Genomic DNA, 14,170 nt, shown 5'->3' with positions numbered 1-14,170 from the left:
AGAGCTGGGGATGTGGATTAGTGGTTGAGTGGCCATGAGTTCAATCCTAGGTACCCATCCCCCACCTTCAAAAAGAGGTGTGGTAGCAAAGTTTAAAACCTTCCAAAACCTCTAAAACTAGAAAAATGAATCCATCTCTAATTAACATTCTCAAAAGTGAAATTGTTTTATAAGAAAATGTCTTTGAAAAGCATAGTCTACAAAATGAAGTATTGTCAATGATCTCATGACATGTGGAACAGAAAAATTCAGCACTGATTTTTCTAGACTCTGAGAGACAGATGAAAAAAGGTGGAAACACACAATGAAACATCTTATAAGGTCATTTTATTTCTTTCTTTTCGAATTAGGGCAAATAAAAAAAGAAACATCTAAACCTGATGTTCAAATAACTTTTTCCAGTTTGATCCAATCCTTTCTCCTTAAGAGTACATTTATAAGTGCCCCAGATCTGTGACTGATAGACACATTGTTCATCCCTTTCTTTGCTCCTATTGGGTTTGAAAGGCAAGAAACTCCCTCCTCTGTCCACCAGCCTTCTGTCCAGAATGACTGTCACCTGGATGCTCTTTTTCACATTACTTTTGGGCTAGTTCTCTTTTCACCTTTAGTTTGAAAATCCCAATCCTGAAATAACAGTGTGCACATCTGAAAGACTTAAACATTTTTCTTTTTCTACTGTAAAGTGGAAGTTGTCCAAATGATGTCTTTGCAAACAAGGAGGAGGCTCACTCAGCCTCTCAATGAGAGTACAATGGTGCTTGTCCTCTGGGCTGCTTGTCTTCCTCCTCCTCCTCCAGTTGGTCCTGGAGCCCAACTCCCAGCCCCTTTCCTGTTCACCTGTGCTCCAGAGCTGCTGGGAAAAGACCTTATATTGGTGCCCTCTACACCTATCTCTGAACAGAAGCACAGCTGCCTCTGGGCCTCAGTACAAAGAATCTTCAGGAGTAAAGGTCTTGGTTTTGTGGTTTCTCAGGCCTCTGAAATCTGTTTATAAAGAACTACAAGAAACCAACAAAAACAGGAACACTTCACTTCCACTCCAGGACCAACAGATTTTTGTTTCCTTCCAGTAAATTCAACAAATTGAGGCCAGAGTCTGGGCATGGCATTGGGGCATAGACTGAAGACCACACTGCTATGCTGTCACAGAAAGGGACTAGATTTCAGGACTGGGGTCTTATCACAAAGTACACAAGTGGGTAGATTACTTGGATGGCAGATTAGCTATATCCCTGGCCAGCCACTTTGTGGCTATTTTACTGTCCATTATTATCTCCTCAAACATGGAAAAGGAAAAGGGGCCATCAATCAACTTGACATGTCACTTCCTTAACACTGGCACATCTGGCAGAGCCCAATAGAACTGAAGAAACTGCTCCAACTCTTTCTAGGTTATGCTTCGCTTCTCTATTAAATACAGAATCTGCTGATAAAATGTAGAGTGTAAGAAACATTTTATAGCACATATGGCAGTTTGAATGATGTTATTTACAAATGCTAAATCTGTGCTGGCTTTTCTTATTATCTGAGTGTTTTAAATAAACCAATACATGGTATAGCTCTCCTAAAATAATTCAGATATCATTATCTATTAACAGTGAATCATCTAGCCATACTTTCCCTAAAGTTTTGGTTAATTAGATATGACCAGTTATACTCCAAAGCCCTCAAGATTAAAGATAAAATGTCTATTTTAGTATTAAGAATGACCTAGATTATTAAGAAAACCCATTAAAGGAATTTCAATAACAAAGCCTGGTCTGATAATTTTATGTTATGAAAAGGAATCCTTCCCTTAAGTGTCTATAAAAATTATTAACACTGAAAATTACAAAATTTATTTTTGATTAAACTGCATTTGTTACTTAGATAAGGATCAACTGGATGAGGAAACTGAGAGATACTGAAAAAATACTTACAATAATAGCAATAACCTCACTAATATCCCTTCAGTGAGGTTAAGAGAAATCATCAAAGAAAGAAAATTATAGAGATATACCTCTTTTGTTTTGTTTTTACAAAAAAGGTACAGGGGACAACTTTCATTAACACTTACTTAAAATAGGGTGATGCAATTCATGAGGGAGTGTAAAAGCAGAGGGTGCAAAAGTTAATTATTGCACATCACCCTGTTCTGCCAGATGACACCGTAAGGTGGGTCAGTAACTTGGTTTAAATCACTAAAACACAGCTACTCTGTAAGTATCTGGTCTCTGAAAAATGTTAAATGCTGTGATTTGATGATTAAATCAGAAATTCCCTCATGACATTTATTCAGCCCTACTGGGATGGCCAAAAGCAGGGACAGGCAGACAGCAGGTCCAGGAAGGGGTTGCTTGGTATTGAGGATGCCCCTACAGTGGTCTGCACACCACGTTCCCACCAACAAACAGTCACTCTGACCTTGGTATACAAACCTCACTGCTGGGGGCAGAGGTGGTCACACGCTATTAATAACTTACCATTGCAAAATTTATGATAGCATCTTTTTTGCCTTGAACCAGAAGCAATTTTAAAAAACACTTTGAAATTATGTTCTCCAACATTCTCTTTAAAACATTTATATGGATCAACTTTATTGAAAGTGAATGCACAGAGATAATGCAGAAAAAAGGAATGTTCCCAAGACTAAACCCTTGATGATATTTCTAAATTCATTATAAAGAAAAGATTTCACCAACAGTAGCAGCTACTTATTTTTGCTAAGTGTTCTCTGCTTTTCTGCGTGTTCCACAATCTTTTCTTCCACATAAAGCCCCTTCCGCTTCCGTACTGCATTCATGTACTTCCGGGCCTGGTTCTCAGAATCAGCCTTCTCCCCAAAGTGCAAGTACTCTTCCTCAGTAGTTGGCACCCAGAAGGGGTCGCTGGGAATGACCTTGTAGGAGAAGATGACAGCATGTGCCAGGTTAGGCAGATATATTTCATTTACTAAGCTTAATTCACATAGTCTTAGCTAATGGAAAAATGTTAGGTAATTAAAAAACAGTTAAGTTTGCTAGGAATGAAAATAAATAAATGTGCAGAATCATGGGAACTGTGAATGAATGTAAACAGATCAACAGAACTTGAAATATATAAAAGGGCCTTCTCATAACTCTAAGCAAGAAAGAACACCATTAGTTTTTAATAAAATAATAAAAAGTTCTCCTTTTGATGAGGATATGTTTTATTATCTGAGTGTTTTAACTTTGTCTATATCCCCAATAAAGATCAATAAATGTAAGCACATTTTTTTTATCATTTGAGCTTTTGGTCTAAAATTCAATGAGTGCCCTGGTGAGCTGGCCCAGGTGGACTATATACTCTTGCTGAGCCCCAGGCAGACAGTAGCAGCCTTCCTTCCTCTTTCCTCTGGATCCACTTACTTATTGTTGGTGAGGGAAACATGCTGAGGGCAGTTTGTAGCTACTTCTTGAGGGGAAGGGAGAAAGGCAAAACTTGAAGAAGGGAAAGAAGGTGAGAAAATGTTAGTCTGAAAGCCAGAGGCTGAGCCCCGGGGATGGCCAGAAGCCAAGTCACAATGTTCAAGGAGGTGGTGAGCTTGAACATGCACCTCCCTGAGGTCCTTGAGCAAGGGGCTGACTTCCAGGACAGAAGACTGTGTGTGTGCTAGTGCTCCCCCTTTTGGCTATGGGAGGAACACCATTCCCAACCCTCCTGCAGGTGAGAAAGCTCTGTGAACTGATTGATACTCTTGGCCTCTGCCTCCTCACTCAAGGCTCCCCATGGTCACCTATTTGATTGCAAAGTATAAAGTTTGAGACATGGGTGGCATGGCCTCCTCTTTTTCCTTGTCACTGTAAGCAAGGTGTTCACAGAAAACACACAATCTACCTGGTGCCTCCACACTGTTTACAGAAATAGACTTTGCCCTATCCTGTCTACCTGTCTAGATCTTGACTGTAGTACAGGAAGTCTGCAGACCTTGAGACAAAGATTACATTCTCCAAGATCAGGTTTATTAAGAAAAAATATGCCTTAATATAAAAAAAAATTTTTTCTTATTTCTCAATTGGAGGAAAGGTTATCTACTTGATGGCCACAAATTCCAACTTTTCAAGTCAAAATACAGAAATGAAAGAAAATGTTATTTTTAAAGAGTCATTATTCAATATGGAAAGGGAAATTTTTTGAGGGCCAGGAAGGGAGAAGTTTCTGGAGTGAAAAAGGGGAGACCATAGTAGTAAGAGTGAAGAAGACTATATAGGGCCTCTCTATACATTTTTTGGTATATTTTTGTGAATAAAATTATTACAATTTTTAAAAAGCCACCCATCCTTAAGTTATAATTCCCTTTTATCAGGGTCAACTGCTGGGAAGGTCAAATTCTTCAACACTTGTAAGAAACCAAGTACCTGAACTGCTTAGGAATTGGTTCCTCTGCTGTGAGACAGGAGGGTGGTGGTGGTGTATGTTCCTCAAGCAACAAAACAAGCAAAGAGAATAAATGGAGTCGGAAGAGCTTGAGGGGGGTGGCACTTCACTAAACTCAGGAGCAGGGACTGAGGTCAGAGCAAATGCAATACGGGGGTTAACAGGGATGGCTCTAGTTCAATGGCATTCTCTACCCAGTTAGCTGTGTGATCTTGGGTAAGTCATTTCAAACTATCTTGTGCCTGGTTCTCCCACTTGTAAGGATGGAATATGAAAACCCCAATCTCATTTAACTGTATTGAGGACTGAAAGAGACCATCAGTTGACATATGCCTGGGGTGCAGTAACACAGATTACCACCTTCTCCATCAGACTGCTGGGCCAGGAATCTAGGGCCAAGGTCACAAGAGCCAGCCAAGGTCAGTGGAAGGGAAAGAGAGAAACTCAGAAAGTAGATGGATCTTCTATGTTTTTTTAAAATAAATTATACTTTATGTATATATACCTTTACTTTATTTATTTTTATGTGGTGTTAAAGATTGAATCTAGTGCCTCACTGAGCTACAACCCCAGCCTCCTCTATATGCTTTTATGAGACCTTGAGGATAGGGTGAATGGAAAAACAGAGCCACCTGAAGAACGGCTGCTACATTCTATGGGCTAGCAGGTGAAGCTCTCCACTGTCACCACAGGAACACTACCCTCCACCCAAAGCCACAGAGGGTAGAAGCACAAAACTAGTGCCCTTGGGTTGAAGGAAACTGACATGTTACCTGTGAGGAACCAAAAGTCTTCAAGATATATACCTACAAGGGCTGGGGATGTGGCTCAAGCGGTAATGTGCTCGCCTGGCATGCGTGGGGGGCTGGGTTCAATCCTCAGCACCACATAAAAATAAAAAAATAAAGATGTTGTGTCCACCGAAAACTGAAGGATACTGAAAAATTCTCTCTCTCTTTAAAAAAAAAAAAAAAGATATAAACCTACAAAATATTACCCAAATCTCGAGAAGTGCCATTAACAGAGTATTGGCAGATTGCTGGGACCCTGCCAAATCTAAATTGTATTGTGTATATCATATTGGGGGTTCCTCAGCAGTTTAATTTAGTGAGCTCCTCATTTCCAGGGAAGGAGAATACCAGAAATAGCCCCCACCCCCCCAAAAAAATGAGCCAGCAACAGAAAAAGAGAGTCTGGGGAAATCAGGAGGGAGTGGGATAAGGGATCAAAAAGACTATAATGTAGGATTCTCATCTCAGGGATCTTTGAGGAGGAAGACATGCCTGGACCCACATGCTGTGTACACACATACTGGAACTTATTTGATTTTAAAGAGCTCAGTTGTCCTCATTATGCTAAATGTACATCAGGCCCAGTCACTAGATAGTTATGTGACTGTTAGCAAGTTACACAAGCTTCCTGAGGCTCTATTCTCCATCATTCTTCTGGAGTGAGACTGACCAAGGGCCCCAATAAATACAAGGATTGCCCCATGAATTTTCACATGTCACTGTGTTTATTCTTTGGCTAAGCCTGCAGCTCAGGGAGGTTAAGACTTGTCCAGTGTGGATGAGCTGGACATCCTGCAGATTCTCCTGAAAGGCTCCCTGTGGACTCCATGAGGAGACTAGGCCCTCCTCTCCTCCAGCCTTGGTCTTTACTATGGTGCTGTCTCAGGAAGATAGAAATGACTACTTTTCTTTAAGGCTAGGCATCCTTAGTGTATGCCTGATAACAATGTACGAAAGGTTCTCAGCAGGTCTGAGTTGTAGTGGTGAATAAATTTCAAATCCTGTTAAAAACAAAGTGACAAACAACAGAAAGCAATGAGTTGCTAAGTGAGACGCACCAATTCAGAAGAATTTATGACCAGAGCCCTTGTTTTAAAAATAGAAGACTCAGCGTTACAGGTCAGTGGAAGGGATCTCTACCACAGTCTTCTCAGGTTGGCTCACTTTGTTTCCTGCAGGCTTCCAGGATCACTCTTGGCACCCACTGATGTCTGTCCTGGGGGACTCCTTGGGTAACTTGCTTTGGCAACTCCACCCTGCCAGCACTGAGGCTAACCGGAAAGGTACTCTACTTTTTCAGCTGCACCACTCTTGCATCTGTGTGGACATCCTGAGGCCACTTGCCTCAACATGCCAAGAAACTCTCAAGAACAGGGCAGAAGAAGTAGCACCTTTCTTAGTGGGACAAAGACCAGATGACCCACTGTGGCCATCTACCTTATGTTTTACAGAAAGGCCCCTCTCAGCCACAGAGCAGGGTCTGCCATCAGATTGGAGGGACAGTGCTTCTTCCCAGTGGCTCACCCAGAACTAATCTGCCTAGAGGGAGAAGATATTTTTGCAACTCAACAGCCTCAAGCAGATGCCATCCTTTATCTCACAGGAAGGCACCCAAATTCAAGCTGTTGCCCCAGGCACTTTTTTTTTTAAACCTGGAAGGAAAATGCTTTGGGAGCACATTTCAATTTTATGCCCAAGTCTGACTATGATTATGGCCGGCAGGTGGGAAACACCATATCCAAAATAAACTCCTTCAGTGCTCTCTTCTTTCTCACCCAGTATGACCTGAGCCTACTCCTTAGGATAATCTCAATATTAAGTGGTAAATCTTGAGGTTATGCTGACATACATGTGCAGTAGCATTGGTTGGTAATATTTTTCTTTTTGTGCTGTTATTAGCGCCTTTTCTTCATTTTTTCTCAGAAGGGTAAAACTTAGAAAGAGAAATTATGAGATTGCTGACTTCAAAGGTTTCCTCGTGGAAAATGCCTGTAATTTTATTTTCTCTATTTTCTGAAGCACTTTCTCTCAAAAGCTCTTGATTGTAAATTATATGGTGTGGTAGAATACAAATGAAAAAAAGTGCCTTGGAGTGAGAAGCCAGATCTCAACAACTGTGTTATTTCTAAACCTAACTATGGGGGGAAAACGGAGACAGCCAAGAAATATCAGATCAATGACATTTAATTATAATGTAGTTTTTAAGACTTTCGAAGATTTGAAGCTTTTGGAAATAGGACCATGACAGGTGGCAAGAAGATGACAGAAGGATTGTATAAACTGGAACAAAACTTTTCTTGACAACATTTTTTCTCTAAAATTGCTTATTAAGAGATTGATTTTTAATAATAAGTTGCACCTAAGCCAGAAACTAATACTTTTTTTTTAAACTACTAAGTGTGTAGGATCAATTTGCAGCCTTTTTTTTTTTTTAATTCTGAGAGAGAAAGGAAACTGAAAACCATCAAGGCTTTTATATTAACAAAAACTACTTATGTGGTAAACCTTCCTACTTTTATACAAGTTGTCTCTAAATATATATTCTCCTCTGTGTATTTACTAATAGATGGGCATATAACTACCTTAGATCAGGGAGTATAGGCATACTTTTTCTAAAAAGAGTTAGAGAGTAGAGGGCACAATGGTAATACAAACTACTGAGGAGGAGAATCACAAGTCTGAGGCTAGCCTGGGCACTTTGTAAGACCCTATTAAAAAATTTTTTTTTTTTTTTTAAAGTCAGATAGCAAATATTTTCTGTCCCAACTATTGAACTCTGCCTGAAAACAGCCACAGAAAATATGTATATGAACAGGTTATAGCTGTATTCCAATAAAATTTTATTTACCAAAAGAGGCAATGGGCCAGTTCTCTGACTCCTGACATTCCTCAGTCTCCTTGTTAGGTGGGACCTGTCAAAAGTGGTCATATGATTAGCTGGGCATGGATGCAGGTGAAGTGATATGTGTAAGATTCAGTTTGTGTCCAAAGGGAGGGGGTATTCTCTATTCTTCCCTATCCTTATTCTTATTGGCAGGAATGCAGATATGATAGTAGAAAGTGGAACAGCAACTTTGGACCATAAGTGGAAGCAAAGTGTTGATAGCAAGTCAGAATGAGTCGGGCTGCTTCCTCAGACTCAAGAAAATTACCCTCTTCTCACTTAGGTTGCTGTTTCTGGGATGCCTTTCTTAGATCAGTCTCACTTCTTTCCTTACTAATATATTTGCCAATTAGGAGATGAGGGAAAGTATAGTTTTTTAAAATGTGCTTTGTAAAATCACTTTCAAGGATTAGACTAAAATGCTGAGATTTTTGAACAAAAGATAGAACATATGAATTTAAGTTTGCCATTCTTCAATACTGATACCACGACAACGGTTTTGAATGCCTATTTACAGACAGTCCCGGGGATTACTTAACCTACATACTCTTCATTCCCATCAAACATACTGTAACCCAGGTTTCTGTGCCAGTGTTGATCAAGGCCATCTTCATGAAATAGATGACTTTTCATCTTTTGTCATCTGAATCACATGTGAGATCATGAAAACCTAGGACAGAGGACCCTGAGATGTTGTTCAGCAGGAACATCGGCAATGTATTTACACTACAGACACAGTTCCTGTTCTTAAGGCATTGACTTTTAAAATCCATTTCTTCTATTTCTTCCTGGTTTGTGTTTTATACAGAAAGCTTAGTGCCAAAAATCAAAACCAAAACTGAAAAGCTAAAGTTCTAGATAAAAGAGAAATGGCTACCTAAACCTTAAGTAGTAAAAATAAATTAAATTTTCTGGGACTTCTGCTTTCTACATAATGAAATGCAGCAACGATACCTATGGAGTCAAGGTAATAAAAGCATTGAAACTGGCAGGGGGTGTGGCTCACTTGCCTGGCAGGCATGAGTCCCTGTGTTCCATCCCCAGCACCACAAAAGAGAAGAACAGCAAAACATCATTTACTTTTCAAAGATGTAAAATGTAAGAAACATTTCACAGAAAGTAATGTGACCTAAGTCACCAAATGTAACCTAAATCAGAATATTAACCTTGGTTCTATCAAGCATTAAGACTGTGACCTCCCCTCAACCCCTCAGAAGGAAACACAGGCACAATTGAGTGCTTTGGATTAGCATCTTAAAACTTGTCTCAATTTAGGTGATAGGAATTTGCTGAACTAACATCCAATGTATTCTGTCCAAAGTCAGTTTTTCCAAAGTATCACCCTTCTTTGTTAATAAACTTGATTATAAACTTGATTTTTTAAAAAAAGTTCTTCCTCAATTATTTTCATTCTCCATTAATCATCTAAATCTAAACTCTTCTAAAAATGGTCTAGAAAAAGAAAACCTTGTGGTTAAAGAAAGTGAGAGGAGTAAGAACAGCTCATTACTGAAACATGAATTTTACTGAACTAAAAGTTTATGGGGAAAACCCCTGGATTCTGTGTGGAGCCTGGTGCAATACTACACTGTGGAGAGAAAGTCAGAATGAACATGGTATAGACTCAAGAGATGGAAAACCAAGAAAACAACTTTCCTGCCAGCCCTACCAGTGTTGGGCTCTAGGTAAGATATCTGACACCCTTCATTATAGCAGGGGTGAAAAAAAAATCAGGGAAGTCCCACAATTTGTTCAAGTTCAAATAAGTGGCAGAATAACGGAAATCAGGATTAGCTGACTCCAATGTCAGTTCTTCCACTAAGTTGCAACTTCCTTGGTAAAAGTAAATGTGCAGTTATTCAGATTCCCTATATACAGGGACAAAAACTATTTTCTTAAAATAACCTTTTAATTGAAGGTTTAAATAAACATCTCTTAGTTGAAAAATCTACTCCTGACTTTAGGATTCTTCTTGAAATATAAATTTGTTTCCAACACATGCCCTGCAATTCTCTTCCACTGGCCTTTCTCACATTGCATTCTGTTGGTTAATGTCTACTCTGCCTTTAAGATCTACTCAGGAAGGCTAATCAATTGTCATTATTTTCTCCCCTAACTTAAAGAACACTGGGTTCAAAATCCTTTCTCCCCTTTCTGCAATATGGATTTGTTTAGTATTGCTCTTGGATTTTAGAAAAGGTTTGCCTGCTCACCTACCTCTACCTATGTGACAAGAAAGTTTTAATGAGCCGTGTCATTCCACAGCACTTGAAAACCATAGAAACCCTGCTCTCCAGAATGAAGACTGACAAATATATAACCATAATAACTTAAAGCTACCCTTAAAAGTACGCACAACTGCTCCTTCTAAATGCTGGAAGTACTTTTCCCTCCTAGAAAGAGATTCTTGGAAGTTTTGCTTTCAAAAGGTCTGTGATTTTCTTGTAAAAATCTTAAATATAGCTTTGGCCAGGGTGGGGTTGGGGGAGGGGTGTTACATTTTCTGTGTCTTCAATTTTTACATCAAATAGAATGAATGTGCATATGCACCATAAAGCCACATTTTCGATCTGAATGAAAAAAGCTATCTGTTTACTTCTGTCTGTCTGAGTGGAGCCACAGGAAGGCCCAATGGTACGATAAATTTTGTTGGCCACTCCTAGCTTCTTCTGTAAGCAGGTCCACTGATGAGAAGGAAGGAAGGAGGGGTGGCGGTTGAGGCTTGTTTTTTTGTTTGTTTGTTTTTTGTGATACTGAGGACTTAACCAGGGGTGCTTTACCATTGAACTACATCTCCAGCCATTTTATTTTTTGAGACAGGGTCTTGCTAAATTGCCCAGGCTGGTCTGAACTTGCACTACAGGGTCCAGCTGGGGATTTGAGTTCTTACCTCCCAGTGGCTGAACACCAGCTGCGGGCTGGCCAGGCCACTCGTCCTCTTCCTGATTTCATCAGCAAAACCAAAGCTTTCAGCCACAGGCAGGACAGCCTTGATGATGAACATGTCTGTCCCTTCTTTCATTTCTTCTTGAAGCACTCGACCTTCTCTCTTTGACAAGACAGCATAGACTCGACCTGCAAGGCCAAGAATCTTTTAAATCAGTTATGACTGGTCATATAACTTGAGCCACACTAACATGATTACTTATACACCCTGTTAACAATCCACTAGTGATTCAATCTGCTCTCAATACTTTAGCATGCAGAAGCCTGGAAACCTAAGTGTCTATTTAAAAAGTAAAGCACAATTACGGAAAAGTCAGAAGTAAAAGGTTACAAACCCCAGGCTGTATCACCCAGAGACAATCCTCTCAAACAGTGATCAGCAAGAGACTGTGTAAGGACGTTTCAATACAATTATATCCAGGAGGATTTTAATAATTATGATGAGAATCATAATTATGACAGACTATTTGAACTATATTGGATTATAGTAATAAGTGAGCAATTGGTATAATGACATTTTTATACTAGAAATTAAAACCATACATGTATGTTTCTTAAACTGATGACATCTAAGTACAGGAGTGTTAGTGTTTTATTCCTCTGGAAACTGATAATGATTGGAATCTTTAATGTCTAGTAACAATTTCTAGTGCCACAGCATAAGAATTCTAGCAAATGCTTTTGGTTGACACTTTTAATTTAATTTATATTTAGTCACAATTCTGCCTCACAGGAGGGAAATATCTTACACCTGGATTGGCATTGCGTGTGAGTGCTGTGGGTACTCAAATTATCCCTTCATAAAAAACAGATAAATTAGAAGTTATGGACAATCAGGAAGAGCTTGCTATATCTAGCAGATAAACTTACTGAAACCTCCTCTTTAACCTACTGCTTAAAATACTTTTAAGCACAAATGATCTATACATATGTAAATATACAACACTGAAGTTAAACAGACCTAAGTCTCCCTCTACTATGCGTCCTGGAGTCTTCTCTCCTAAGTGACAAGGTGAGGAGTCTGATGCACAAGCCACCCACCTTTCTTTTTTAAACTAGGAACTGAGGACACTGACTCTCACACTTTTTTCTCTGATTCGGATTTCTCCCTGGTGGTGGTTATTAGGAAGGACAAACAAAACAATTAGCAGAAAACTTACTGTCTCATAAGGCCTGTTTTCTTTAAATAAGAATTTAAAAAACAGGAAACTTCTACTAGTGATAGACAGTATCTGGTCTTCCACCCCACCCCCCACCCCCAGCTACCACATTCTCTCCTTCTTTTCTTCCCCACATTTATCAAACAGGTAGCTTCTTTTTCATCACTAGATGTTCTTTGACACAGAAGCAATCCTCGTTTGATGGGTTCTACTAAAACTGTTTCCTTGGAATCTCACAAAAATTTTCTTATTCCTGACCTTTTCATAATCCTCGATCTGCATGATTTCTGAGAAGTTTGAAATTCTCTCCAATTTTAGTATTACCCTCCTTCTACTCCCAGTCTCTGACCATCATTCTACTGTTTTAGTAATTCTTGAGGGTAAAACATCATTTCTGTAAGTATTCTGTGAAGCTTCATACTGTTCTTTGAACAAACTCTGCCCTCAGAAAGCCAACTCATTTCCCATTTGTGTGACTTTAATATTATTCATGAGCCTCCTAAAACTATCTCTAAGCCAGGCCTCTGACCTGACTTCAATCCCACACTAAACAGTGGCTGCAAGGGCATCTCTGCTGCAGAACCTGGCTTCCTTTTAAATTCAACATGTCTAAGAACACAAAGCCATTCACAATGCCAATTGCTGCCATCCTCTCTGTCATTTGTACTAGAAATGTTAACAGTTATAGTTACAGAAGCACAACAGTGGGCTGGATGGGAACCTAAGGGTCACCAAGTTCTACCCCGTTATTTGTTCGAACTCTGCACACATATCCTAAAACTTGCTTCCCAGGGTGGCCCATTCCATCTTCAGATAGTCCTAAGAGCCAGACAACTCCTAAACCGCTGCTACCCTGATGTGTCTAACCATCAGTCCTAGTTTTCACCACATGGGACAAGTTTAGCCCCTTCTCCCCCAAACACACACACATGCACACATGCGCGCACACACGCGCGCACACACGCGCGCACACACACACACACACACATATCAGCCTCTAAGCTCTATGCTGCCTTCTCTTTTCCACACCAATCTCTCTGACATGCTGTGTATTTCCTGTTTTATCCCAGCCACTTTCTTACTTGAATTACTGTGATTTATTTACCTCCTTTTTATTGTGTATTGCCCAGAAATGAAAATAATATTCTAACAATAGTGTGACAAGCTCTGAAAAAAGCAGAACAATTATCTTCATTAGCGATCCCTTCCAGGCCTACATATTATTTATGTAGAAAAATATCTCACCATAGTAGCTAACATGTGTGAACTAGTACTCTTTACTCTTCTATCTCATTCTAAGAAAAGTTTTAAGGTAGTCTACGGAAGTAAACATAAAACAGGGGTAAAAAAGAATGAGGGAATTGGGGTAATGGGAACATGATAGGGGGCTATTTGGGACAAGCTGACTACTGCTGAATTGGTCAGCTCTTCCCCTTCATAGTTCATGCCATCAGGCTTGGATCAATAATTCTAACTGAAATAGACCATTAATCATGTACTTTTGAGCTATTCAATTTTGACTCCACTAACACTATAGCCTCCCAGGACAGGTGTGTTCAGGCTTAGAAGCATTCAGAGACCCAGTAAGACTGCCACTGTTATCACTAGCAAATTAATGTGGCCAGAATCAGCAAGGATCACATGGCCACTGACTGCAAATACTCTGATACCCCTTCCATTGGATACGGGTATCAGATCTTGGTCATTTGTTCACCCATGTAAAGAAAGACCACTAAGTGCCCTGCTGTATGAAAGACACCAGGGAAGAATTCTGAAGGAAAAAGAAGCAACAAAAAGGAGAATCACTTTTGACCAGGGCTTTACTCTTTAGGGACTACATTATAAAAGTCTCAGCCTTTATACATGGCCCCTGACAAGTAGTAGCAGTAACCTACTACTTCTGCTCCTGTGACTGCCAGAGTCAGAGCACTGGGAGCAGAGGGTAAGCTGCTTGCTGGGCACAGTACACGTTGGAGGTTTTTCACTCAGAGTTCATGGTTCCTGCAGCC

At 39.8% G+C, this 14,170-nt stretch overlaps 1 protein-coding gene across 2 annotated transcripts in view; it reads right to left on the bottom strand.

Moving 5' to 3' along the window:
• Positions 1–336: 336 nt before the first annotated feature.
• Positions 337–14,170, bottom strand: part of EFL1 (elongation factor like GTPase 1) — a 144,127-nt gene continuing 130,293 nt past the window's right edge. For both annotated transcript variants that reach the window (XM_081293595.1, XM_081293594.1), the window contains exons 19-20: positions 10,946–11,130; positions 337–2,881 (exon numbers count right to left, since the gene is read on the bottom strand). In XM_081293595.1, the coding sequence (XP_081149721.1) occupies positions 2,693–2,881; positions 10,946–11,130 (374 nt within the window). In that variant the 3' untranslated portion in view covers positions 337–2,692. The remainder of the gene's footprint in view (positions 2,882–10,945; positions 11,131–14,170) is intronic.

The sequence above is a fragment of the Spermophilus citellus genome (genome assembly GCF_964194105.1).
Source record: "Spermophilus citellus genome assembly, chromosome: 4".
Lineage (NCBI taxonomy): Eukaryota > Metazoa > Chordata > Mammalia > Rodentia > Sciuridae > Spermophilus > Spermophilus citellus.
The sequence above is the reverse complement of the archived record's forward strand: the minus strand, read 5'-3'. Positions and strand labels throughout refer to the sequence as shown.